Raw genomic sequence first — 27,791 nt, forward strand, 5'->3', positions numbered from 1 at the left:
CAATAGACTGGCGATAAACTTGTTGCCACCTCTCTGTAAAACCAGTCTAGCAAGTATCTGTTAAAAGCAGAGCAGACCTGTCAAAAGAGCATATTCTGTGTATGAATAAAGGTAGGGGTGACAATGGATTCAAGAACCAAGGCATTTGCCGTGCCTAAAGAATGGCCCGGGCTGGCCAGGAAAAGACAATCAGCAAGCATCATCAGGTATCCTGGCAGACAGAAGACAGTCATAATACTACCAAATCCTTATTTCAGACCACCTCTTTCTGTGATTTTTGTATTATGTTTTGGGATGGTTTGACTAAGGAGCTGGGCAATTTCTAAAGATTTTAAAAGTTGGTACACACCTATCTGGGTCCCCTCACCACCTAGGAAAGGGGTGGGGTGGTGACTCTGTTGCAACAGAAAAATAAAGATCTGCCTTGCTTTCCTTTAACTGGTTTCTGCCTCTACCCTTTCTTCCCTGGCCGACAACGGACTTAAGGATATGAGCTCCCTTGGTGATAAGTTGGGTTGTAAAAGCCAACCTCCCCCCCCCCCCCATTTTAAATGCTACTTAGACTAATAGAGCTGGAAGGGATCCTGAGGCTCATCTAGACTAACTCTCTATGGCAGATGGTTGGGCTGTACCTAGAAATCGGTGTGGCCGTGGGAAGGGAAGCCAGAAAGAAATGGCGAGGTATTGGAATAACACTTGTACTGTAGTTTAATAGTGAATTTTGGGACACAATGGAACGGTAAAAGATTTGGATTATTATAAAAGATGCAGAAGGAAATGATTAGCAATAGGTCCCACAAAGGAGAGGAGGGAAGTCCAGGAGATTCTTTGGAATTTTGTTTCTATGTTGTATGTTGGGTATGTGACTGTAAAAGCAAACCAAAGAAAGAAAGGGAAAAAGAAAGTGAGGGAGAAGAAAAAGAAATGGCGATGTACAAATCAACAACAACAACGTGCGTTGCTAATAATAACTGTGCGACAAACAACGGCGATGTTATTATTATCAATAGTAATAATAACGCAAATAGAAACGCCGATGCTGCTATTCTAAGCGCGGCAAGGTTGCATCAACGAAAGAGTTAATGCCCCTCCCCTCTCCGTTCTGCCGCGTGACCCAACCTGGGTCCTCCGTTCGTTCCTCTTTCTGCAAGATTCCCCCACCCACCAGGATTCCTAAGGAGCGGATTGGTGAATATTTCACGCTGGCCGCCGAAGAGCCCTTTGGTTGGCCGAGCGGCGAGAGCGAAGCGCTGCGATTGGCTGGATTGGCGTGTTCCTCGGTTCAGCTAGAACTCTGAGTTTTGCGGCGCGGCTGGTCCCAAAGTTCGGGAGCGGCGCTGCAAGAGGGAGCCGGGAATGGACCGGAGCTGTAGAATGGGGCTGCCGGTGCTGCTGCTGGTGCTGGCGCTGGCGTTGGCGCTGTCCTGCCCGGCGGGCGCACTAGAAAACGGGTTGGCACGGACGCCGCCCATGGGCTGGCTGCACTGGGAGCGCTTCCTCTGCCAGGTCGACTGCGACGAAGAGCCCCGCCGATGCATCAGGTGAGCGCCTGGGATCTTGGGCCAAGAGGGCTGCCAGCTCGAACGTAGCGTTTTCATTCTTCAAAAACAAAAGCAGGATCTCAGCTAGATCATCCATCCATCTATCCAATCTCTGTTAAAAAAAAGGAAAACCTGCGAAGAGTCTGCCACCTCCCATTCTACTGTCAAACTTCCTCCTGAGGTTGAGTCGGAATCTCCTTTCCGGTAACTTGAAGCCACTGGTTCCAGCCCTACCCTCCAGAGCAGCAGAAAACAAGCTTGCTCCATCCTCGATGTGACAGCCCTTCAGATACTTGAAGATGGCTATCATATTTCCTCTCAGTTGCCTCTTTTCCAGGCTAAACGTAACCAGTTTTCTCAACCATTCCTCATTAGGCTTGGTTTCTAGACCCTTGGTCATATTGGTCACCCTCCTCTGAACACATTCCTGCTTGTCAATGTCGTTGGACACAGTACTCCAGATGTGGTCTGACCAAAGCAGGATAGAGTGATACTATGACTTCCCTTGATCTCTGGACACTGTATTTCTGTTGATGCAGCCTATAATAGCATTAGAATATTTTTATTTGTTGTTTTTTTTGCTGCTGCATCAGGGTGCTCTTGGGCCTTAGGACATCATTGCTTGCATTTGGGTTCACAAGTTGTTAAATTATACCTTGCGGGTTCAGGCAACGTCATCTTATCACCTGCTACAAGTTTTTAAACTGGCTTAGCAGAGCTAGAAAGATTGTGCCACAAGTGGTGTGCTTGTGTACATGCTGAGACTTGCATGGAAGCATCACAGCTGTGCCCTTTGCATTTAGTGGCCTTTCAAAGTGAATGCTTGTATAAACAAAGGTAAAATGCTTATATATACATACAGTCTCTCTGTCTCTCTCTCTCTCTCTCTCACACACACAGCACTTTATACCTGTGTGTGCACACTTGAGAGAGAAAACTCTCTCTGTTAAATCCATCAGGTTGATGAAAGGTTTGCCAATATAAAGGTGTACCACATGTATCTGTTGCCATTAATGTGGGCTAAGACTGTCCATGGCTGGGGAACCTGTGGCCCCATGTAATATTGGACTACAACTTCCATCTTTCCTAGCCATTGTCCATGCTGGCCGTGAGTCCAACATGTGAAGGATTGTAGATTCCTCATCCCTGTTCATTTTAATGAAAGGTCGTCACCTTTCATTGCATGGTTCCTTTGCTTTTTAAGAGACACTTTAACCAGCAGATGAAGTTTTATCATCCATACAGATCTGGGGCAGGGGAAGGTTCCATCTGTTGACTTCCTGTTTGCAACTGTTAAAGGAACAAAAGCCTTTGACCTTGAAAAGGTTACAAGATAAGTCCAAGTGCATTAATTACTGTATGTGACACTTTGAAACTCCAAAATCAGAAAATGTGTCCAAAATTGCCAGGGTGTAGTGGCAAACTCTGACTTATCTGCTATCGATAACTCACAATTTGCCAAGCGCAGTCAGAAACTGGCATATGCTGGTGTGGAAGTATTTAGCCAGGAGCCCCCAAAATACATTGAAACTCCTGTGTACTACAGCAAGCCTTGAAGCTGAGGGAGACAACTCTCTTTGCAGGAGAGGGAAAATACGTTGCATTTCTTCAGCATATGCATTACATTTCTGGGAGCGTGGGCAACAAACTGCCTTGGATTTTTGTAGCCCTGGTTTTACTGGCATGTCGAAAGCACGTCAAAGTGCAAGTAGATAAATAGGTACCACTCTGGCGGGAAGGTAAATGGAGTTTCCGTGCACTGCTCTAGTTTGCCAGAAGTGGCTTAGTCATGCTGGCCACATGACCCGGAAGCTGTACGCCGGCTCCCTCGGCCAATAAAGCGAGATGAGGGCCGCAACCCCAGAGTTGGTCACGACTGGACCTAATGGTCAGGGGTCCCTTTACCTTTATGATATTCTGGACCCATCTAGGACCTGGCCTGTGCTTGCAAACAGAATGGTAGAATGGTCTCTGTGTGTGTATCAGTTCAGATTGCAGAGTGTTTCCCCACTAGATAAACAACAGTAAATTCTCTGTAAAGAGAAAAGTAGAACAGCTGAGCTGAACCTGGTGTCCTAAGTTTCATTTGTTTTGATTGCAATTCTTTATGTAGGGGCACAGTCTGCAGTCTGAAGTTCATTGTGCCACCTCATTCTGCTAAATATGTCAACACAGGTTGAAGAAGCAAGCTGTGCAGTTTGCACATATCCTATGACTGGCCTGGCCAATATTGTAGTTTCCTCTTTAATGGTCTACGTAGCCTAAACATAAGCTGTTCCTCATTCCATGGAATATTCTGTGATTCAAACAGTTGGCTAAACTTTCCATGTATGTACGGTAAGTCATCATGATTTATTTTTATATAGTGCCATGACTTGTACATGGACACTTTATATAATAAGAGGTCCTCATCTCAAAGAACTTACAGTTTTGCCCGCTGGGAAGAGGAAACTTTGTGCAACAGATGATATGAGTAAAATGAGTAAGAACTTTTTCAGCTGGGGGACAACAGTAAGGGGCTGAATCAATAACTTCACAGAGGTGATGAGTTTTGCAGGCAGTTAAAGGCTGTTGCTGCAAGGCTCAGAATGCATAGAAGTATTGTTTCATTAGCCACATAGGTGGGGCTGTAGGCACTTCTCAGTCATAATTATTGTAATTTGTTGTTTAGTCGTTTAGTCGTGTCCGACTCTTCGTGACCCCATGGACCAGAGCACACCAGGCACTCCTGTCTTCCACTGCCTCCCACAGTTTGGTCAGACTCATGTTTGTAGCTTCGAGAACACTGTCCAACCAAATTATTGTGGTTGGAGCAGGAACTGGCAAGCCACTCCAGTATCCCTGCCAAGAAAACTCAATGGACATAGACAACAGGCATATAATTATTGTAATAGCAATATTTAAATATGAATGGTTGGGAGTCTGCAAACACTAAATACTATCTTGTATTAAATACCTTCCAGGTGTGAGTTTGTTTTTGGGTGGAGCAGGATTGCCAGTGGAAGCAGAAAATAGTTCTATTTTCAGTACAGACAAATATAAATAGATGTTCTTCACATTTTTCTGGTTAAATGTCAGTCTTAATTTTAACTGATGTAGTCAACCTGTCCCTGTGATGTACCACTTTTAAGCTCCAGATAGGAAACCCCACTCCCATGATGGAACGCTCCCTCATTTAAGAACAAATAAAACCTGCATGTAGAAAGTGAGTATTTCAGGAAAAGGGCTACGTTAGCACCCTTCCCTTCTCCTTGACATGCTAGTGTTCTGTATGGATAGTTTTTGTTTGTTTGCATGGAGCATTCCATTGTGGGAGCCTCTATTTCTGAAGTAGTACCATAGATCTATAATCTACATGAGATTTAAGACCACTAAACATCAGTATGTTTCTGTGTGCGTGTACAATGTCTCTCTCTCTCTCTCCATAACAAAAATGTAAGATCCTCATTTTGCAGCCCCATTAGAGGATTTGTCGTGAATCATTGCAGTCCTGGGTTTGCATGAAGGCAGGGGAGGGGAGACAGGTTGTCCAGTGGTAGTGGTCATGGCATGGGAGCAAGAAGGGAGGAACGCTGAGAGGCGGAAAGTGGTTGCAGAATATATGAGTAGACATTTTGCTATTCCCCCCCCCATCACTAAGCAATATGATATTGGATTCTCATTGGATTCTACTTCACTACCAGCTCAGTGTTGGTACCCAGCTTTTGGGAGCTTAGCTCAGTGCTAGAGCACTTTTGCACACAAGAGGGGTCCAAGGTTCACTCAGTCCCTGGCGCCTCCAGTTAAAAAGGATCAGAAACCTAGGGTGATGACAGAGACCCTCTATTGCACAAGTTTCTGCAGAGCCTCTGCCAATCAGACAATGACATTGGGCTATATGACCTGGAGGAAGGCAACTTCTTATGACTTTCCTTTTTTGCCCTCTTCAGCGAGCAGCTGTTCATGCAGATGGCAGACCTTATGGTGTCAGATGGATGGAGGGACGTTGGGTACCAGTACTTGTGTATCGATGACTGCTGGATGGCTCCAACTCGTGATAAGCAAGGCAGGCTCCAACCGGATCCAAACCGTTTTCCTAGTGGGATTCGTAAACTAGCTGACTATGTAAGTGGGTTCTTGCTGACCTTTTCCCCAAAGCTTCTTCCACCTTGAGGTCAATGAGAACATATAAATGAGGAGCTGGAAAGGATGATGGAAATGGGAGGACTTCCTGTGCCTGCTCCCCTTTCACAGTGTGTCCCTAGCGCTGTATAACTGCAGGGCTGAACGTGACAAAGAAAAGCATTCCCCATCTCTAGATTTAACCATCCATAGGAATTGCTAAGAATTGACCTGAGCATGTCAATTTAGACCAGCATCCTCTTTCCAACAGCAGCCAGCCTGCTGCCCAATACATCACAAGCAGAACATGAAGGCAACAGCTCCCTGCAGTTGTTTGTCTCCAGATTCTGGTATTTAAAGATAGACAGCCCACTGGACATGGAGACTCTACTGTGCTCTCCTGGCTACTGGTCATTGATAGGATAGCCCCTCCCATGTCCTGTCTCATTTTCTTGTGTCAACCCCTTTGTAGAGTAGCATCATACCTTCCATTGTTGAAAAACTAGTGCACCTTTTCTTAGCCTATTTTCTCCCCACCCCATTAACTAAAAGCAGGCCGAATTCTTTTGATTTCTGCTTATAAAACATAAGCTTTCCACTCCAGAAACCTTGCTGTGTTTCCCCACTCAATTACCTGCAATCCAGGTCCACTCCAAGGGGCTGAAGCTGGGCATTTACGCAGATGTCGGGAACAAGACATGTGCTGGTTTTCCTGGCAGCCGCGGTTACTACGATTTGGACGCTGACACCTTTGCTGGCTGGGGGGTGGACCTGCTGAAGTTTGACGGCTGTAACTTTGGCACCCTGGAACTGTTGGCAGAAGGTATGTCCCAGAGCAGGATTTGCCAGGAGGTCAGAGCGAACCTTTTAGCCTGCGTGGAATTTACTATTTACCTCAACCTTGGATAGGGTCACCCAGTTCACTTCCCTGGAAGCAGGAGAGAGGGCTTTAAGGAGGAATATGTGACACACTTTGTCCTTCCTCTCTCCCGTCCCAAAACAGCTCACAGTAAATTTTCTGAACTGTCTATACTTGGAAGAAGCCACCAGCACCTTTGCCATTTCTACTGTCCCCTCTCTCTCCCCACGTAGCTCCTGATCCAAAAGCTCTCTCCTGTTTGGGGCTTAAGGCATTGTTCAGGGTGCTTCATTTTAGGAAGATAATGACACACTTAAGTGCGTTCAGAGGAGGTGACCAGGATTTGGAGGGCGGGTGTCTGGAATTACTATGACAGGGATGAGGAACTTCAAGCCCTCCAGAGGTTACGAGACTCCCAAATCCTGTCAGCCCCAGGTAGTTGGGTCAAAGGTCATGGATGCTGGCAGTTGCGTGCAACGTCTGAAAGGCCACAGATTCCCCATCCTTGATCCAGAGCCAGAATTGATGAGTCTCATTGGCTTTAACTTACAATGAGGAAATGAGCCTCATTGGCTTTAACATACATTTTTGACTTCCTTATTGAAGACCTTTGAAATAAAAAGTAAAAGTAAAGGGACCCCTGACCGTTAGGTCCAGTCGTAGACGACTCTGGGGATGTGGCGCTCATCTCGCTTTACTGGCCGAGGGAGCTGGCATATAGCTTCTGGGTCATGTGGCCAGCATGACTAAGCCACTTCCGGCGAACCAGAGCAGCACACGGAAACGCCGTTTACCTTCCCGTGGGAGTGGTACCTATTTATCTACTTGCACTTTGATGTGCTTTTGAACTGCTAGGTTGGCAGGAGCAGGGTCCGAGCAACGGGAGCTCACCCCATCGCGGGGATTTGAACCGCCAACCTTCTGATTGGCAAGTCCTAGGCTCTGTGGTTTAACCCACAGCGCCACCTGCGTCCCCTTTATAGGTTAGGTAGGTGGTAAAGCCTTGACCAGGGCTGGCACAAAGATTGAGGGTGCCCTGACAAAAATTCCCTCTAGGACTCGCCCAGCACTATCCTGATGCCCCCCAAAATAAGCTTACAAAGGGGCAGAGAGGTGAGTGGTGGGGATTGGTGATGAGTGTCAGGCTTTGGTTATTTGTTTTAATTCTCGGGGGGTGTCTCTGCTCTTTGCCACCAGGTTATAAGAACATGTCTCATGCTTTGAACAAAACAGGCAGAGACATTGTGTTCTCGTGCGAGTGGCCACTGTATGAGAGACCCTTTCGGAAGGTAAGGAGAGGCCACTTTGCAACCTTGCTATTTCCCTGGGGCATATTGCTGGACTACAACACCCATCAGCTCTGACAGTTGGCCATGCTTGCAGGGCTGCTGAGGGCTGTAATAGTAATTCAGCACCAGCTGGAGGACCAAAGGTTCCCCACACCTGTCCTAGGGCAAGGGCTGGTAACCAAATGTTGATGACTACAGCTCCCATCACCCCTTACAATAAGTCATGCTGGGCTGGTTGAGGTCTGATGTGAGTTGGAATCCAACAATGTCTGGAGGGTCTTCACAGGTTCCCCATTCCTGCACAGTAACCTCTGCTTGTGATCTGCATATGAGTACATAAAACAATCAGGAAAGGTGACTGTCATTGCCACACCAGTCATATTTGGTGTGCTGGGAGCCTGTTTGGCTATGTAATAGTGAAACCCATTGATTGTGATGTTAGGCTGCACCTTGGGAAAAGCATCTTCCCGCATTGCAACAGGAATGACTATAATCCTCCACACCCAACTCACCAGATTAATCATCTGAAGAGATGGGAGGGTATGATAACACTTCCCTCCTTAGCTGATTTGCAGGGGTCAGCCAAGAGAAGGGGGGCTTTGTCCTGGTGTGCATGTATGCTTGCTGTATGCAGGAGAGTGTGGGGTGACCACGCCAGCTGTCAGGAGTGGTTCTCGGAGAGAAAAAGGTTCCTCACTCTTGCTGCAGCGGCTCCTCCTGTGTTCAGAATGTGTTATGTTTAGTCTCTTAGGGATATATAGATGGCAAGAAGGGGGCGTTATGGGGAAGGGCCGTAGCTCAGAGGTACAGCATCTGGTTTGCATGCAGAAGGTCCCAGGTTCAACCCCCGGCTTCTCCAGGGAGAGACACTCTGCCTGGAACCCTGGCAATGCAAACAGTGCTGAGCAACATGGACCCGTGGCTTGACTTTGTGTAAGGCAGCTTCCTGTGTTCCTAGGAAAAGTTTCATGGGGCAAATGACTTCAGGAGAACTTGCAAAAAGGGAGGGAGCCCTAACCAGGTCCTTCCCTCACTTTATTTAAAGCCAAGTTGAGTCAGTGCTGCAAAACCCTGTTTTGGCAACTGCCCTGCACAGTCCCTGGTAGAAGCCAGCCGCATCCCCCACTGAAACAGTCCATTCCATTCTGATGCAGTGCTCAGTGGGACTGAAATATGACACATATCTTAAATAAAACAAATAAATTGTTGCCACCTCTTTTCTCTCTCTGTCTTTACTCCTCTGCCAGCCCAACTACACAGAGATCAAACGGTACTGCAATTACTGGAGGAATTATGCTGACGTCTACGATGCCTGGGGCAGCATCAAGAACATCTTGGACTGGACTTCTTATAACCAGGACAGCATTGTGGATGCCGCTGGGCCAGGGGGCTGGAATGACCCGGATATGGTAAGAAAACCTTTTTCTGGGTCACTTATTCCAGATTCCACGCTGTTGCTCAAGCATCCAAACCCTCGCAGCCTTCCTGAGCCCTGGAGAGGGGCCTGTAGCTCACTGTGAGAGGAGAACCTGCCTAGATTTAAACTCCAGCAGTCCCAGATAGGGCTGGAAGAGGCTTCAGTCTGAAACCCTGGAGAACTGCTGTCAGTCATTGTAGGCTGGGAGAGTGGTAGCTCAAAATGTACAGAGGATATCAGGCTGGGGTAGGAGGCTGTAGACCCGCCTTTAACCCAAATATGCATTTGGGGACCCAAATATTATTACTATTAATTCTGTTTTTGCCCTTATTATTTGTATGGCGGTAGCGTTGCAGTTGCAACCCACCTTATGGCTTCGTGGTGGGTCCTGACACACTAACTTGAAGACCAGTGCTGTAGAGCAGTGGGTCCCAATTAGCTATGCACCATGGACCCCTTGTTTTTCAAAAGACAAGCCATGGGACCCCCTACTTTTGAAGATTTTGATATATCTATGGTATATTTTGTTATGTGAATGGTGCCACGGACTCCCTGGGTGAGTTTTCTGTGGCCCACCAATTGAGAACCACTGCTGTAGAGAATATTGAACTTGATGAACCAGTTCGCTGATTCTGGCATAAAATAGCTTGTTGTATTCCAAAGTCGTTGCTAAATATATAAAGCACATCCAGTCCCGGCTGCTGAAGAAGGTGAGTCCCTGCTCATCAGTCTTCCCTTGAGTGTTCCCCAGGTACCTGCCTTTTATTTATTCACTCTCAATCTTCCTGCAAGCCCAGACATCTGCTTTGCATGGCTTTAGCTTCAATTCTGGGTTGTATATTAATTTGCATGTTTTCTTCATGTTTATAAATTGACAATAAGCTCCTTGTGTTCCTTTCAAGAGCTTAGCTGCAAATACGTTTTCACATGAGGCCCACATGGAAACTCAGTGTGGTATAGAGTGCGTTTTATGGCCAAAGTGTCTCTGCACCATAAAATTTCTGCCTATTGGCTACAGCCATTTGGGATGCCCTCAGGCTATTTCAGCTATTAATTAAACAAGCATTAAAAATGGAACATGTGAGAAAATATCATGGCATCCCTGTGCAGGGCCTTCCTAAGAAAAATACAGAGCAGCAGAATATAAAGAGTTTGATTCCTAATTCAGGCCCCAATCAAAATATACATTTAAATCAGTATCATACCACTTTAAACAGTCATGGCTTCCCCAAAGAATTTTGGGTACTTTAGTTTGTTAAGGACTCTGGGAGTTCTTAGAATACTTTTATTCTCCTCATGGATCTACAACTAGATATAAAAAAATAAGTTGTAGATCCGTTTTTATTAAGTCTCCAACAATATTTAAAAACATTTATCCTTTTTATTTTAGCATACAAATTTCTTCTTGACTTCCCACCCTTCCTTTCCTGATTTTTTTTTTTTTTACTCCTTTTTATTAGCTGTTTAAAGGTAAAGGTAAAGGTACCCCTGCCCATACGGGCCAGTCTTGACAGACTCTGGGGTTGTGCGCCCATCTCACTTAAGAGGCCAGGGGCCAGCGCTGTCCGGAGACACTTCCGGGTCACGTGGCCAGCGTGACATCGCTGCTCTGGCGAGCCAGAGTCGCACACAAAATGGTCTAAGAGCCAGTCCTTCTTCTCAGGAACCCTCGGAATGTAGCTCTGAGAAAAGAGGGATTTCATAACAACTCCCGGCACCATACCAAACTACAGTTCCCAGGATTCTTCAGGGAAAACCATGGCTCTATATTTATTATAGTGGTGCCACATTGCTTTAAAAATGTAAACTGCAGATAGAGCCACACATTTTAAGCACACCGATAAAGGTAAAGGTAAAGGTACCCCTGCCCGTACGGGCTAGTCTTGACAGACTCTGGGGTTGTGCGCCCATCTCACTTAAGAGGCCAGGGGCCAGCGCTGTCCGGAGACACTTCCGGGTCACGTGGCCAGCGTGACATCGCTGCTCTGGCGAGCCAGAGCCGCACACGGAAACGCCGTTTACCTTCCTGCTGGTAAGCGGTCCCTATTTATCTACTTGCACCCGGAGGTGCTTTCGAACTGCTAGGTTGGCAGGCGCTGGGACCGAGCAGCGGGAGCGCACCCCGCCGCAGGGATTCGAACCGCCGACCTTTCGATCGGCAAGTCCTAGGCGCTGAGGCTTTAACCCACAGCGCCACCTGCGTCCCTAAGCACACCGATATCAGGCTATAAAAGTTAGCCTAAGCTGTTCTGCTGGATTCCCTTTTGGTGACAATCTCCACTTGAAAGGCTTGTTGGGAAAGGTCTTCGTTAGGAGCCAAGGAAACAGTAGAGATGGTGCCTCCCTTTGCAATGGGCGTTGCAAAGAGTAGGTGGTACCAAAACAGTGGTACCTTGGGTTAAGAACTTTATTCGTTCTGGAGGTCTGTTTTTAACCTGAAACCGTTCTTAATCTGAGGTACCACTTTAGCTAATGGGGCCTCCCACTGCCACCGCCGCGCGATTTCTGTTCTCATCCTGAGGTAAAGTTCTTAACCCGAGGTACTACTTCTGTTATGTACTGAAGTTCTCACCCTGGGCCAGCAGGGGGATACTGTAGATAGTTATGCAAATTAAGGATCGAAAGTGACGTTCAGTGATTGGATGGATACTGTAGATAGTTATGCAAATGAAGGATCGAAAGTGACGTTCAGTGATTGGATGGATACTGTAGATAGTTATGCAAATGAAGAATCGAAAGTGACGTTCAGTGATTGGATAGTTTTAGAAAGTTGTTACAGTAACGTGGTACTGGAGCTCTATATAAGCAGGCTGACCAGTTCAGTTCTCTTCTGTTCTCTGAATAAAGAAGAGCTGTTTGAAGAATCACTGTGTCATCTGATATGTTCACCCACAACTTAACCACTTCCGAGTTAGCGTCGTCTGTAACCTGAAGTGTTTGTAACCCGAGGTACCACTGTAAAGGCCTTATTTCTACACTGTGTGGAGCAGACCTTCTGATGAGGTAGTATTTGCCAGAGACCATTACACTGAGTCAGGCTGTTTGCTCATCTAACCCAGAATTGTCTACACAGACGGGCAGCATCTCTTCAGGGCTTCAGGCAGACACAGGCTTTTCCTGAAACCTTTCCTCTCGTCTTCTTAACTGGGAATGCCTGGGATTGAACCTTTTCTGCGCAAAGAACATGAGCTGAGCTGTAGGAGTGGACGTATCTGGTGATAATTAAGGGCTGGATTTGGCCCTGCGGCCTCTAGCGGCTAATCACCAGCTTAGTTCCCTTCCTTAGTGTAGCATCCTGATACCTAAGAGTTGTAACCCCCTTCAATATGGTAATTCTCCTCTACCACCCTCCTATGCCAGCTGGTGATTGGAAATTTTGGGCTGAGCTGGGATCAGCAAGTAACTCAACTGGCACTCTGGGCCATCATGGCGGCTCCACTTCTCATGTCCAATGACCTGCGTCAGATTAGCCCACAGGCCAAGGCTCTTCTCCAAAACAAAGAAGTGATAGCCATCAACCAGGATCCACTGGGCAAGCAAGGATATCGAATTACCAAGGTAAGAATGCCATGGGAAAAAGGTGTGTGGAGAGTAGGAGGAGGAAAGTTTTGAAATAATAATAATAATAATAATAATAATAATAATAATAATAATAATAAAAAATTATTTATACCCCGCTCTTTCCGGTACAGAAAACTGGGCTCAGGGCGGCTAACAACAAATTTTAAAACACTTAATTGATGCAACCAAAAACAGCATAAAATACAGTATAAAACATGAATAACAATAAATTCAGAATTCAAAAATCAATTTAGGGGGGAAATCCATCCAATAAACATTAGATTATCACCAGTGCTAGCTGGCTAAATTAGTCCTATTTGGGCCAGCGAGGAGACCAGGGGAAAATTAGCTGTGGGATCCCAGAGCGGGTAATCTTCATAAAAAGGGGAGGGGGAGGGAAGGAAGGAAGAGGAATAAAAGATCAGGCTAAGTTCAAATTGAAATCCAGGCGGAAGAGCTCTGTCTTACAGGCCCTGCAGAAGGAAGTTAAATCCTGCAGGGCCCTGGTCTCATGGGACAGAGCATTCCACCAGATCGGACTCTCCTGTTCTCAGTCTTGATGTCTTTAGCTTTGTTTTCCAAACTTCCCAAACACGAGCCGCCAGCCTTGTTTTGGACTACAGTTCCCATCATCCCTGACCACTGGTCCTGCTAGCTAGGGATGATGGGAGTTGTAGTCCAAAAACAGCCAGCGACCCAAAGTTTGGGAAATTGCTTTAGATGAAGTTGAAAGGCTGTACTCATCCAGATCATGTTCCGAAAACAAATGGGACGCAACCCCCCCAACCTCAGTTAGGCCTCACCTGCCTGCCTACTTACCTACAGCAATACCTGGTGGCCCTGCTGTCAGCTTCCTTCTCTGTAGCCTCAGTACTGCTATTGTAAAATTCATTACTTTTTAAGATTTCCTCCCCTACATTCAAGCAGTATACACATTCTACGAATGAATTAGTTAGCTCTCCCTGTCATCTGGCTTTGGCTCCAGATCCTGTTTGTAGGGCTTTCTGCTTTCCCTCCCTGCCCGCTTCGAACAGGCACCAGCAGCAGGTGATATTGTTAATTCATTGAGCCTAGTATTGTCTCCTCTGGACTGGAAGAGGAGGAACTTGGGCAGAGGTCTTTCACACCACCTGCTTCCTCATCCTTTTAATAGGCAGTTCTTTTAAGGAAGTACATTTTAAGTTTCTTAAGAGCCAGTGTTTTGCAGCATGAAGAGTGTGAGCTGGGAAGACTCCTTTCAAATTGCCTCTGATGTGAACTTGTAGGGCGGCTGCTTTTAAGCAAGCCATCTTTCTCCCTTCCGTAGATGACCCATTTAATAAGAGGTGAGGGGTCCTTTTCAGCTTGAGGGCCACATTCAGTTAGGGGAAACCTGAAGGCTGCATTCTGTGCAAAATTCCCAAGTTTATTCACACATACACCCACCCACACCCTTTCCATCCAGGCAAGCGAAAGGCAGCATCACATTTCCAAGATGGTTACAGCTGGACAGTACCACTCAACGAAAGCATGGAACAGGACTGGAGAGACACAGATAAAGAGGCCTGGAGGTTTTCATTTGGCCCCTGCATCCAAAATTCCCTGCTCCCAATTTAAACGAAGTTTCCCATTTTGAATAGATAGATAAATATCCTGAGTGCAGTCGAGAAGCATCTGGAGAGCAAGAGGTTCCTCGCTCTGCTTTAGAGCAATAAATAACATTGGATCAGGGTTATCACAGGATTGCTTCCTCCAGTATGAACCTGCTGAAATCTTAAGATCTCCATCGGAGAGGCCTTCTGGTGCTCCTGCTAGAGGAATATAGAGACAGCCTTGTCGGTGGTGGCCCCTTGTTTATGGAACACCCCTCCTTGAAGGGCAAAGAGTCCCCAACACGATCTTTTATCATTCTGTCCTTGAAGCCCTTTTAGTTGTTTTTTAAGGGTTCACCATATAAAGTTTCGTAAACTTTACTTGTCGTCTTTGTTGTTTTGTTTGTAAGCAGTTTTGTACGTTAACAGAAAAAGCAGTCTAGAGAGCAGAGATGGGGAGCCTGTGTCCTTCCAGATGCTGATGGACTACAGCTCCCATCACCCCTGCCTATTGAGCTGGTTGGCTGTGGCCAATGGGAGTTGGCAGCCCAATATCTGGAGGGCCACAGCTTCTCCATCCCCGGTGATTGTTACTGCAGCTGGTAATGGATGTTGTGTCTTTCCAGGAAAACCACTTTGAGCTGTGGGAGCGGCCCCTGTCGGGCGGAGCCTTTGCCATTGCTGTGCTGAACCGTCAGGAGATTGGTGGACCACAGGCTTTTGTCTTCTCTACTGCCTTCCTTGGCAGTGGCTTAGCTTGTAACCCTGCCTGCTCCGTCCAGCAGATCCTTCCCACCAGCGAGGATTTGGGGCTGCACAACTGGGTTTCACCCTTGAAGGTGGTGGTGAACCCAACTGGCACAGTGCTGCTGAAGATGGTGGTGACTGAGGAAAAAGTGTTTGATAATGGAAACAAGCGCTTTCCAGAGTTCTTGTAACATAGCATATTCTTTCCCCCCTCATTTTTTTCTCCCAAGGAGGACTTTTAGGCAGAAGCAGGTAACCTTCCTATATGTCTGGGAAAGGTTGCTACAACATCAACTCCTTAGTTCAGTGCCACATTCCTAATCCTGCAGTGACTTCTAAATTTCCTTTAAAGTGTAAGAACCTGCATTTCTGGACAAGTAAGCTGGAGATAGCAGTCTATGCCTTATTGCGCTTTGCCAAACACTGTATCAACACCATGTTTTCTTCTTCTACCTCTGGGGGATGCCAAGCACGATGAATGTAGTTGTGTTGTTAAGAAAAAGGCTGTGGTTATACACCAGTAACTCCTGTGGGCAGTCACCTATTCCTCCAGCTTACTCAAACCACAATGTACACAACTTTGTTACTTTTAGCCCTCTCCCCCCACTACCTAAAGATAATTATAGCACAGGTGAGATTACAACATGCACACCCCGTTGTACCTCAGACACTTTTCTGAAAACCCGTTTCAGCAGGACACTTTTGAATAAATTGTAATATGCCTATTTATTGAACTTCTATTTTTGCCTGTGGGTTTTGTTTGTTGTGTAAGCCACGTTGTATGGGAGGAAAGCAGTCCTATCAGTAAATCTAGGGGAAATCTCAGCTGTGTTGCTGCCAGTAAGTTTGAAGTCATCATGGACTTTTCATACTACTAAGCCTCACTGCTTCACTAAAGTGATCCATACAATGTGATTGTACAAGAGAGATACTGGCAAAATGTTTTCAATGAATCTTTGCTGTCTTTCTGCCATGAACTAAATCCCTATTGCTGGCAAGGGATAATGGAAGTGAATTAAAAATCCACATGATCAAGCTATTGGGGTTTTCGTGTTATATTCCATTTGCTGCTTATTGGTTAAAGGAACACAATGGGAAAAATCAGATCAGTTGTTCTGGCCAAATACAATGAAGCAAGAAACTAAAATTTGCTTATGATTTCTTGAAACTTAAATGTTTGTTTCTAAATTTTTAACAACTAAAGGTGCAAAAATCTCAAAATTCTAAAGAAAAAAGACTGAGAATATAGTTAGAAGTGATTATGGGAGTTTAGTGAAGGCATATCCTGCATATGCCTTTGAACTCTTGGGGGTTTACAGTGTTGGACTACAACTCCCATCATCCCCTAACCATTGGTCCTTCTGGCTTGGGGTGATGGGAGTTATAGTCCAACATCTGGGGACCAGAAGCTGAGAAAGGCTGCCCTAATCACTGCACAAATTACGAAGTCTCTGCTAGAGACTGAAGCGAGACACGCATGGAAAATAGCTTTCGTCCCTGTACTGTACATTACTTTCCATATTCCCAATTGCTTCAAGACCTGAAAAAGCAACATACCTGCTTATCTTCCAACAGAGAGTCCCAGCAATGAAAGTAGTCCCAGAGAAATATGTTATGTCAGTGAATTGGCTTACAATGAATGTTTTCCCCAAAAGGAATGTGCAAGTGGGGAAAAAGGCTAGACATGGGTAAATATTGAATGAGTGGGAAAGGGGAACAGAGAAAGCAGGGTTTGTTCCTAGGCTGCCTGTATAAAATGTCGCAGAGAAAACAGAATGACAAAAAGGAAATAAATAAAAGATAAATGCCAATAGGCAAAGGCAGCCATGTCCTACACATAGCAGCACAATATAATGAAAACACGCCCCCGCTTTCTTCAGCAACCCTCATAGTTGGGCACGAGAGCTGAAAAATATCCACATCTGTATACTCAATTCTGACTAAACTCAAGCCTCCTAGAGCAAAATATACACCAGGAGGCTGAGTTTGGTCAGAATCAAGTATATACTTCCAGGGTTAACACTAAATACATTCCTTCTGGTAAACGAGCCACCATAGCTGCTAGAGGGCTGTGAAAACTGGTGTCCTGGGCTTTTGGCTTACCTACCCATGTATTCTCTGAAACCAAGAGAGCACATTGTTTACTGGATGTGAAAGATATTGGCATTTTTTCCAGCTCTCCTACCCCGCTATCATGTTCTTCATCCACAGATGTTCGAACAATCTGGTATTTTTGTATGCTTGACCCAACTTTGTTCTGATGTCAATGTTTCATTTTGTGGGGATCGTGAACAGCCAAATTGACCGTATCTCCTGCCAAGCCCCTTCACATGTAAAAATGGTACTTAAGGGGGCCTTATCTGAGGTGAGATACCTGACCAAAAAGAGCCTTTTAAAAGCTAATCTGCTTTTGCAGCCTTGTCCCCTTCACAACATCAGAATCTTCTATGAAGTGGACCAGTCATGCGGATTCTTTGTGAGTAAATCTTAAGTGTAGTGAATAGGGTTTGATTAGATCAGAAGGTCAGTGGTTCGAATCCCCAGGACAGGGTGAGCTCCTGTTGCTCGGTCCCAGCTCCTGCCAACCTAGCAGTTTGAAAGCCTGCCAAAAAGTACAAGTAGATACCACTTGTACCACTCTGGTGGGAAGGTAAATGGCGTTTTCGGTGTTCCGTTGTGCCAGAAGTGGCTTAGTCATGCTGGCCACGTGACCCAGAAAATCTGTCTGCGGACAAACGCCAGCTCCCTCAGCCTGTAAAACAAGATGAGCGCCGCAATCCCAGAGTCATTGTCAGGGGTCCTTTACTTCAGTCTGAGCCACAGTACTCTATTTTTTTGGTATTTTGTTTTAACCTACCTGCTTTCCCCTCTCTTTATTCCTAATAGTTTCTTAATTTGGCTGCTTAAACATCATTTGCCAGTCTCAGGGTATTATAATCTCCATGCGCATAGACCCTTGGTATTTAGTCTACTGGGAGTTTAGGACTGTAGTAAGTGCCCAGCGCACTCTTCTCTGGTGTGTATGTTTGAGAGAGAATGGGCTGATGCTACATTCTGAGTAAATCACAAAGCTGTGGGTTGAACAGAGTAGTGCTGGGGCACTGGCTCAGAACTCTTTTAAAAGCAGTTGTTTTTGTGTACCCTAGGTTCCCTCCCATCAGGGACTGGAATGGTGGTGACAGCAAATACTGAAGAGTAAGATCCACTGGTAAACTTGCAGGGTTAGTGTGTTGCAGCTGGGCAACCAAGGGGGTCAAGGAAAGCTATCTTGGGCCACTGACCCGCTTTGTCACAGGGATAAAATGAGATAAGCTCACACTAGTAAACAAAAATGGCTATGACACATATTAGGGTGATCCAATAGGACTTTTATTACATTTCATACACCAACCAACAATGGGTTCCACAGCAGCCTAGAACTGGATAACCTGGCCCTGTAAGGGGAAATAGAAAAACCAGACTGAGTATACAGCCAACAGCACCCGAAAGCATTTTTAATTTTGCAGATTCCCCACCACCCCCCATTTGCAAAAGAGGCTTATCACTTGCTATCAGCTGACCAGGACCACTCCCAAAGACTAAAGATAAACCTAGAAAATGATTTTAAACATGTATGATTGTGGGTCCCATATAAGGCACCCTGAAAAGTATAGTTTTTCATACTATTTGAATCCACTGCACTCCTACAAAAAGCCCTAAAACAAGATAGGTGCATGAGAAAGGTGTACATATCCTGATTTGTTTTCACTTATTTATTCCTCCAACTCTTTTCTGTCATCACACTATATCAAACCCACTTTTACAATCAATCTAATGGTCCAAAGGACAGCTATTATCTCTCACTGTCACAACAAACACCCACAATTAGCAAGACAGGCAGCATCACTTTGGACACTAAAGGATGGGGCCAGCATTGCACAGAACATGACTTAGCAAAGGATTGTACCTTTCTCTTCTTGTCTCCTCCCAACTCGAAGTGCTTGCACCTCTTAATGGCCAGCATCCTCTTTGACCTGCAATTGGGCTCCACACATTCCAGTCTCAGCACGATCTTCTTTGTGGTCTTTGCCTGAAACAGAATAGAAAGTCTATTCAGGCCCTGACAAAGGCCTATCTCAACATTTGTCCCCTACCTTCCCTACACCTACTTACAAGGCAAGGCAAAAAGAGAAGCAGAAAAGTGAAAAGGTGAGGCAGTCAGTCAGATTAGTATTCCGAGAAAATGAAAAGTGACCAAAATTAAGCTGGGATCCTAAAAAGGAAGATCCAGTCCCAGAAGTCCTGATTTTTCATTCATTCATATTAATTCCTGAAATAAACCCGCAACAGGAATTCTCCAGTTCCACACCAGCATACTCAGCTTCAAGTTGCACCATACAAGTTCCCATAGCCTTCCAGTTAGGCTCACCTTTTTGCGGAAGATGGGCTTTGTTTGGCCACCATAGCCACTCTGCTTGCGATCATATCGCCGCTTTCCTAATGGGAAAAAATTAAATCCTTCAGATAACAGTGAAGTCTACTTGAAACTCAACCCCCCTAAACACTACAAGACACAGGAACAACCAACTTCACCATGATGTAGGTTGGCTATCTGTATTCCTACAACATGCAACTGTTTCCTCCTGCCACACATTCTCGGAACAGCTTACCTTGCCTATTTTTCTCCCCTATGGTTCTAAGGTTTCACAAGCCAGCTATTGTTTATCTACTTTACTGTCACAGTGTTGTGTGATGAGGTATACGCAGGGAGAATCTTTATTTTTAAATGTTAAGGGAACCTCTGTATTTATTCCCTTATTCCCCTGCCCCGCCTCCACATTTTGTATGGGTTGTGCACACAAAGGCCAACACTGCAAAGTAAAAGCAAAATCCACTTAATGAAGCAGAACACTTCATGTATTCACGACATGAGCTGATTCCGTATTTCCCACATGGCACAATGCTCTGTACTCCTCCTGCATTTTCTTAAATTAATGAAACATATGCTCAAATAACGTTTTACAGATGGCAATCCCAAGTTTCAAAAAAATGTACCATTTCTACAATATTGCAGGCATGCTCTCTGTGATTCCAAGAAATTGGGAGTAAAATGTACACTTCTGCAACTTACCCTGAGCATACAAAGACTCCTTGCCCTTCTTGTACTGGGTTACTTTGTGGGGCTGGTGCTTCCCACACTTTTTGCAGTAAGTCCTGCGGGTTTTGGGGACGTTCACCTGGCAAAGAAGAGCAAGTTAAGTTTTACAGTAGTAAGTGTGTCTCCTTAGCTTTGCATGCAACCATGTGATTATATCCTGCTAACTAGATAATTAGCATACCATGTGGTCAGGCAGAGTAAGATGCCCCTTAATAGGAAAACCCACCTAGCGAAAATGCATACAAGGGGCCAATGGAACATAGCTCACAGCAGTGTTCTTTTCAAGTGTAAATTGTGAAATAAATAAAAAAACAGGACTTGAGCACAACAGCATTCTCACATCCCACAGCAACTGCTCTTCTGAGGTACACATGGCAATCGACAGGTTTACACGACGGAATTACAAATAATCAAATCCCCGCCAGCAGAAAATCAGCACGAGAAGGCTGGGTTGGAAACCTTTCCAAGCTAGTTTTCTATACGCAGGAATGTAAATGCCATTATATGCATCGTACCCTCCGCCAACACCCCCGCAACCTGAACCACAGCGCAGCCTACAATAGCCTAAGAGCGACCTGCACTACCGTCAGGGCCTCGCTCCTTGGACAGGCACAATCAGGGTCTACCCTTCCCCTCCATGCCCATTCTGGCCTTGCCAACCTCGGGCCTTTTCCACCTCCCTTCTCTCCACAACCCAGCGATTCCCCAACCAAATCCCCCCAGCCCTGTCGGCCGTCTGCCGCCGCTTCTCTGAGACCCACGCCCGAACCGCTGCCCTTAGCCCCCGAAGCGGATGGCTTTGGATCCAAGCATCTCACCATCTTGCCAGCGTCAACGTCTCCTCCACAGAGAAAGAAAGAACTTCTTCCCGGAAGCGGAAGTCAAAGATACGCGAGAGCAGAAAAAGAAAGAGAAGCCGGAAGGCTAGAGCGCCACTCGCAGGCTCATCATAGAGTCGTCGAGGAGGAAGAACGAGCGAGCCGTGTCCGCCACCTTCAGGAAGGAGAGGAAATTGCGGGCACATGTGCTTGCATGGCTTGTTCGCGTTGCACACTTACCTGAGAGTAACGAAGCTCCATTGCACTCGGCGGGACTTACCTTAACATGGGTTAAGGTCGGGATGCATGAGTTGGTATAAGAAGGAGATTTTTTCCAAGTGCAGCTTTTCCCAATTGGGACGTTGCGGCGACTGCGACGGATAAGGAGCAGCTGGCATAACATTTCCTTTTTACGCAGCTCATAGAAAGGTACAGACGTCTGGCAATGATACTGAAATCATAGCCATCGTAGCCATCTTCATAAAATAGTAATAATAATAGTAAATGTTACAAGTAGACAAAGTCACAAAAAAGGTTGTGTGGTGTGTTTTATTTAACCATTTTATCAGGAAGAGAGTTGCTCACATAGTGGATTACTTGGAAAGAGGAAGCTTTTGTGGCTGTGCAAACTCCGGAGATTCTCCCTATGTTCAACGGGCCTCACACTGGCGAGGGCTGCCTCTGGCCCTGACCTTCCCTATACACACGCACCCAGTACTTTATTTAGCTTTCCACTGACAAACACTCCTCTCCGACTTGGCCAAATGGCAGTTTTTGCAAATACTGGGGGGGAGAAGTTTCCTGACCTGGAGTTAACCTCAGCTCTGAGTTGCAGGCTGGGGTTAAAAGAGAGGCCTTGGTGCACATTAGGGTAACCCAAATGTTATGAAAGGCAGCGGTGATGTTCAGGCTTTTGAGTTGCCAAAACTCTTAGGCAGACAAATTGGTAAGCAAAACAGAAAGGGAGGCGGAAGAGGGAAATGGTTAATGTGGGCCATGGACAAAGAATGGGCATCGCTATACATGTCACATCACCACCATAGATTTAAAACAATGTTACACTCAGTGCTTTTTTCCTGGGGGTATGCAGGGGTACACATACCCCTAAACATTTTTTGAATCTAAGTTTGGCCTCATTGAGGGGCAGTATTTCAATGTGAATAGGAAAATGAGAATACTCCTAAACATTTTTTTAGGAAAAAACCACTGGTTATACTACTTTACCAGCTGCCACTTCTACCAAATAATCCTGGGACTTGTAGTTTACCTCCACAGAGAGCTACAGTTCCCAGCATTCATGGCAAGCTACAGTTCCCAGGATTCTTTGGGGGAAGCCATGACTGAACAAGATGTAAGTGTGCTCTAAGTGTACAGCATGGTGTCATTGTGACCACAGTCTTCCTGTGCCTGGCATCACTCTTCATATTTTATGAAGCTCGCAAAACCAGCTCTAAAGTTAAGCCCCAGTTCAAATTGCACCCTGCTCAAGCCTTATTTGCTTGTAATGGCCGGATCCATCTTGGATATGACCCCTCTTCAGCTTGTTCTTTCTTATACAGTACAGGCAACATCTTCCTTTGCCTCTTTTGCAGTTTGCTGTGCAATAATTACGTATTCCAACCCCCTCCCCCACGCTCCAGAATTGGGCCAACTGGATTGGCGTGAAAGCTTTTGAGTTTCGCAGGATGTTTCCACAGGCTGACCCTACTTGATGAAGAATTCTGGAAAACAGAAAAAATAAATCTGAAATTAGCCCAATAAAAGATAGTTAACCGATTCTGTATCTTCCTTTCATTGTCTTCCCCTCTGCTTCTATGGCTGTGTACCCACTATAATTTTATATTACATTCGCAGCACATTCCTTCCCTCAAATAATTCTGTTCATAGTAGTTTACCCCTCACTGAGTTATAATTCCCATCAGCCGTTAACAAACTAGTGTCCAGAATTCTTTGAAAGAAATACAGTGCTACCTCGGGTTACCGGTAAGTACTTAATTCATTCTGCAGGTCCGTTCTTAACCTGAAACTGTTCTTAACCTGAAGCACCACTTTAGCTAATGGGGCCTCCTGCTGCCGCCGCCCCGCTGTAGCACAATTTCTGTTCTCATCCTGAAGCAAAGTTCTTAACCCGAGGTAATATTTCTGGGTTAGCGGAGTCTGTAACCTGAAGCGTATGTAACCCAAGGTACCACTGTAATGTACTTCAAATGTACTTCAAGGTCTGGTATGCATGGAACCATCTGCTTGCAGTTAGTCCTGGAGCCAATTCTGTTTCTCCTTCCCTCTCCTTGCCTCTCTGCAGACAGACCTATTGCCTCTTACCAGGCAAGGCCTGGCCCCCCTACTGAGCTAGGACTTCCTTTTCATGCAGCAAGACTGAAAGCTCCTCCAGGGGTTTTATTGAGCTCATTTGCTTGCACAGAGCTTTCACGGTGGTTAGACTATGTCTGTTGCTTATTGAGCACTTGTTCTTATTTGTTTATGGGGTAGCTATACAACAACAAGCATTCACCCACGTTTTCCTGCAGGGTGTTTACACATCTTCCCATTAACAATTCGTTCATCTCACACTTTTCAATACATTTTCCAGTCACTTTCCTAGCAGCAAAAAAACCAAACAAACACTTGTGGCATTGTTTTTCTTAAAAAGCAGATTTGTTGCGCTAGGGTGACAGAGCGATTTAATCCATTTTCATTGTGCAAGCGTGAACCTATGGTGTGTGCTTGAAACCCACCCACAAATTAGTGACCGCCTGGGCTGGAGGCTCCCAGAGTATGCCCCCAGATGGGCATTTACTGTGGGATCAGTATTCCCATATAAACAAGTCATTTGCAGCAGCCACACAACATTGTTCACATCAAAATGCCAGCCCATTTTAACCGCCCCCCCATTTAATCAAGATTAACTCTTTTCAGGGGAAAGAGGATAATAGGAAAGGGGGGCACCTGTTGCCAATGACCTGTTCGCAAATTAACCCCCTTATGTCTGGAGACACCCTGAGGGTGGCATCATGGTTGAAAGGAAATAAAGACAGTTTGGTCAGAAACTAAGAAAAGGGGAACTGAAAGGGTGGGGTTAGCTCCAGATGACAGTCTTCCCTGCAGTGCAACACAGCTCTTTGACTGAGTCTCCTGCTGCTGCCATTCCTTTTACCAGCCGTTCAAAGATTTTAAAACCATCCACCTATGTGCCGGCTGTTCCAGAGTCCAGAGGCGTCTCAAGGAACCTGCAGCTTTTGAGAGGAGCCCTTTGCAGCACCGTGTGTGGAACAGCAAGGACAAGAGTCAACCAGTGAGTCTTTAATCCTTTGCGCTAGCCCAGAATCAACCGTGCTTTTGAAAAAGAGAGAGGGAGAGAGAGAGGAGAGCAAACTAAGAAGTGGGGAGGGCGAAATGAAAGCAATGAAGGCAGGTAGATTCGTAGCCTCATTCAGGAATCAAGTGGAAAATTTCAGAGTGATGATCTTGGGCCTGAGAACACCAACAGGAATAAGAGCAACAGCAGATTTGATGAGTGTAGTGCAACTAAATTGTGGGCCACACAGACACTAGTTTTCTGTTCTCAGGTGTATTTCCCAGCCCACGCATCTCTGGCTGCTGGTATTCAAATCCTGGACGCCATGTCTTCTTAATTGTGTACCTTGCAGATATACATGTGCGTACGCAGAAATGTAGGAAGCTGCCTTACACCGTCAGACTAATGGTCCATTTAACTCAGTATTATCCACACTGAGGTGGCAGCGATCAAAATCTAGGACCTTCATGTGGAGCATGTGCACGACTGCTAAAGTGCAGCTCCTGATTACGCTGCATTTGTACTCTTCCAAGGAACATGGCATCTGTGGCCATCACAAGCCATCTGTGCGCAGAGACAGTGATGTACTTGCTTTTTGAAGCCATTCACATAGGGAATTAAAGGTATTGTGATGGCTTCTTTTCTTACATGCTGTTTTCTCTTACTTTTTGTATAAAGGAAGAGTAAGTAAATAAATATGGAACATTTGTGATTATGGACAAAATTAGAGCCATGGTAGATAGCAGAACAGGCAACGCGGGTGGCGCTGTGGGTTACACCACAGAGCTTAGGGCTTGCCGATCAGAAGGTCGGCGGTTTGAATCCCCATGATGGGGTGAGCTCCCGTTGCTCAGTCCCAGCTCTTGCCCACCTAGCAGTTCGGAAGCACGTCAGAGTGCAAATAGATACAATGGTACCTCGGGTTACATACGCTTCAGGTTACATACGCTTCAGGTTACAGACTCCGCTAACCCAGAAATAGTGCTTCAGGTTAAGAACTTTGCTTCAGGATGAGAACAGAAATCGTGCTCCGGCGGTGTGGCGGCAGTGGGAGGCCCCATTAGCTAAAGTGGTGCTTCAGGTTAAGAACAGTTTCAGGTTAAGTACGGACCTCCGGAACGAATTAAGTACTTAACCCGAGGTACCACTGTAAATAGGTATCACTCCGGCGGGAAGGTAAATGGTGTTTCCGTGCACTGCTCTGGTTCGCCACATGACCCGGAAGCTGTACACTGGCTCCTTTGGCCTAAAGAGCGAGATGACTGCTGCAACCCCAGAGTCATCCGCGACTGGACCTAATGGTCAGGGGTCCCTTTACCTGTAGATAGCAGAGCCAGGAATTTATAGTCAATTAATAAATTCATTGGCAACTGGTTCCCCCCTCCTTCTGTATTGGAACTGTTTGTTTGTTTGTTTGTTAGGCTTATGTATCACCCTTCATCATAAGATCTCGGGGCGATTCACAAGATAAAAATACAAGGTTAAAACACAAATAAATAGTTAAAACAAAAGCAGCAAAACTATAACCCCCCACAAATATATAAAACATTATAATACTTAGCATTCAACCCGTGCTTTCCAGTGTTCAAAGTAGTACAGATGCATTATCTAATTGTAATCCCATATGGATTGCAATTGCAGATGAGAGTGGCAGGAGGTGTAGCTCAAAAGTCTGTGTTAGCTTTTTTGAACATTGCTTGGCTCTATCTAATTAATGCCTTCATTTTCTGACGCTCTGGAAGTTGTGCTAGGGAGCAACCTACTTCTAATACAAAAAGCAAAGGTTGGCCCAGAAGAGAAAAAAATCCAAAAAGTAATACTTTTATTAGGTTGAACAAAATGCTACAAAATTGTGTGCAAGTTTTTGAGTCCTCCATAACTCATCATCAGGCTTTCTGGTAAACAAAACAAGATTGGGGGAAGAGGAAGGGGAAAAATTGGCTGATGCTGGATGAAATCTGAATTTAGTCACAGTCTTAATGTGGGAGGAGAAGGTACCACACATTCCGACGAAGACCTATTTCAAATGTAGAAAACCTTTGGCCCGTCCAGTGTTAATGAACTACGACATCCATCAACCTCTGCAAGCATGGCTAATGACCAGGCATCATGGGATTTGTAGTTTAGCAAAACATACAGAGCGCCAAATTTTCCCTACACTTGGTATATTTTGCTATTTTGTAGGTTTCAGTGGGGCCGTTTCCCAAGACAGACATACAATGGTTCATCATCCTTGTGAAAATATAAAATCAAGCTGTTACACCCAGATCTCCATCCTTAGGTGAAACACAAAGGTTCCTTCAATGGGGAAAACAAACAAGAATACAGAGCAGCTATGCTGTTTTTAGATTAGCAAAGTTGGGAAGCTGAAACATATTTAAACTATGCAATTCTTTTTTCTGATGGGGCCTCATCTTATCTGAATGCCCCACAATCTGTATAGATGAGAAGGCTTATCAAGACGTTAAATGCATAAGGTAGATACTGCCTCTACTTCCAAGCAGCTGGTGTCCTCTGTTGCATGGAATTGGATCCATCTCCAACTGCACATGGAAGTAGCTCCCATGGCAACTTTGGCCAGGCATATTTTTAGGAGCACCAGAACATGAAGGAACTCTTCATAATCTTACAGAGAATGTCAGAACCCAAAGTCAGCTCTCAGCATTGATTGCACACATGGCAAAAGAGATTATTTTGAATATCAAAATTCTGCATCATGGAAAAATTGAACCCTGTGGCATATATTGGGGGAGAGGATCCGTTTTGGATGCAAAAGACACCCCTGTTCAGCCCTTGGTATCTTCCGTTAAAAGAGACCCTGTCAAGCTGCTGCCCGTCAAAGCTGACAAAGAATGACTATAGCTTAATAGCAGAACATCTGTCTTGCTGGCAGACTCTCACATGTTCATGGCATCTTCATTTAGGGCTGGGAGAGAACCATGTTTGAAATCCTGGAGGGCTGCTGACAGTCAATATAACTATGGTTACCAGATTTTTTTTCAATGAATCCAGGGACACTTTTTTATTTTTTAAAGCTGAGTAGCAACAGGGAGTCAGTAGTGGGGATGGTAAGGCAAAAGACCCTGGGCCCAAGCACACATGCATATTGTATAAAGGTGCAAAGCCCTTCTTTCTCACCCTGTGAAACATAAACGCACAGAGTTTTTAAAAAACTGGGCAATGGCTGCCTGCCCGCGGCTCCCGAGCCTCCCCCAATCTGTCAGAACAAAGGGGGCAGGGGGCAGGAGATCAGGGGAGTCTTGGGAGTCATGGGCGGCCGGCCGGCCCTTGCCCAGTTTAAAAAAAACCATTGAATTTATGTTTCACAGGGTGCAGAAGAAGGGCTTTGCACCTTGCCTGGCAGAGAAACCATGCGCCTTGCACCTCTCCTGGGCAGCGGTTGCCTGCCCGCAACTCCCGAGCCTCCCTCATCAATCAAAACAAAGGTGGGAGGG

The 27,791-nt window shown here is 45.6% G+C and overlaps 3 protein-coding genes across 4 annotated transcripts in view; 2 read left to right on the forward strand and 1 right to left on the reverse strand.

Moving 5' to 3' along the window:
* The first annotated feature begins 1,198 nt into the window (after nucleotides 1–1,198).
* Nucleotides 1,199–16,125, forward strand: GLA (galactosidase alpha). Its single transcript, XM_079962460.1, has 7 exons — nucleotides 1,199–1,541; nucleotides 5,471–5,645; nucleotides 6,288–6,465; nucleotides 7,699–7,790; nucleotides 9,038–9,199; nucleotides 12,568–12,765; nucleotides 14,966–16,125. Exons 1-7 carry the CDS (start codon nucleotides 1,357–1,359, stop codon nucleotides 15,275–15,277), a joined length of 1,302 nt encoding a protein of 433 aa, XP_079818586.1. The 5' UTR covers nucleotides 1,199–1,356; the 3' UTR covers nucleotides 15,278–16,125.
* A 2,308-nt stretch (nucleotides 16,126–18,433) lies between these two features.
* On the reverse strand, nucleotides 18,434–21,192 carry RPL36A (ribosomal protein L36a). Its single transcript, XM_079962484.1, has 5 exons — nucleotides 21,042–21,192; nucleotides 20,197–20,302; nucleotides 19,495–19,562; nucleotides 19,033–19,155; nucleotides 18,434–18,520 (listed from the first exon to the last, which is right to left on the reverse strand). Exons 1-5 carry the CDS (start codon nucleotides 21,042–21,044, stop codon nucleotides 18,500–18,502), a joined length of 321 nt encoding a protein of 106 aa, XP_079818610.1. The 5' UTR covers nucleotides 21,045–21,192; the 3' UTR covers nucleotides 18,434–18,499.
* A 37-nt stretch (nucleotides 21,193–21,229) lies between these two features.
* BTK (Bruton tyrosine kinase) overlaps nucleotides 21,230–27,791 on the forward strand; it is a 36,019-nt gene continuing 29,457 nt past the window's right edge. The window contains exons 1-2 of one of the 2 annotated variants that reach the window (XM_079962419.1): nucleotides 21,230–21,470; nucleotides 24,199–24,333. The gene's annotated coding sequence lies outside the window, so the exon portion shown is untranslated. The remainder of the gene's footprint in view (nucleotides 21,471–24,198; nucleotides 24,334–27,791) is intronic. The other variant, XM_079962420.1, reaches the window with a different exon arrangement.

This window comes from Podarcis cretensis (genome assembly GCF_951804945.1).
Source record: "Podarcis cretensis genome assembly, chromosome: Z".
Taxonomy (NCBI): domain Eukaryota; kingdom Metazoa; phylum Chordata; class Lepidosauria; order Squamata; family Lacertidae; genus Podarcis; species Podarcis cretensis.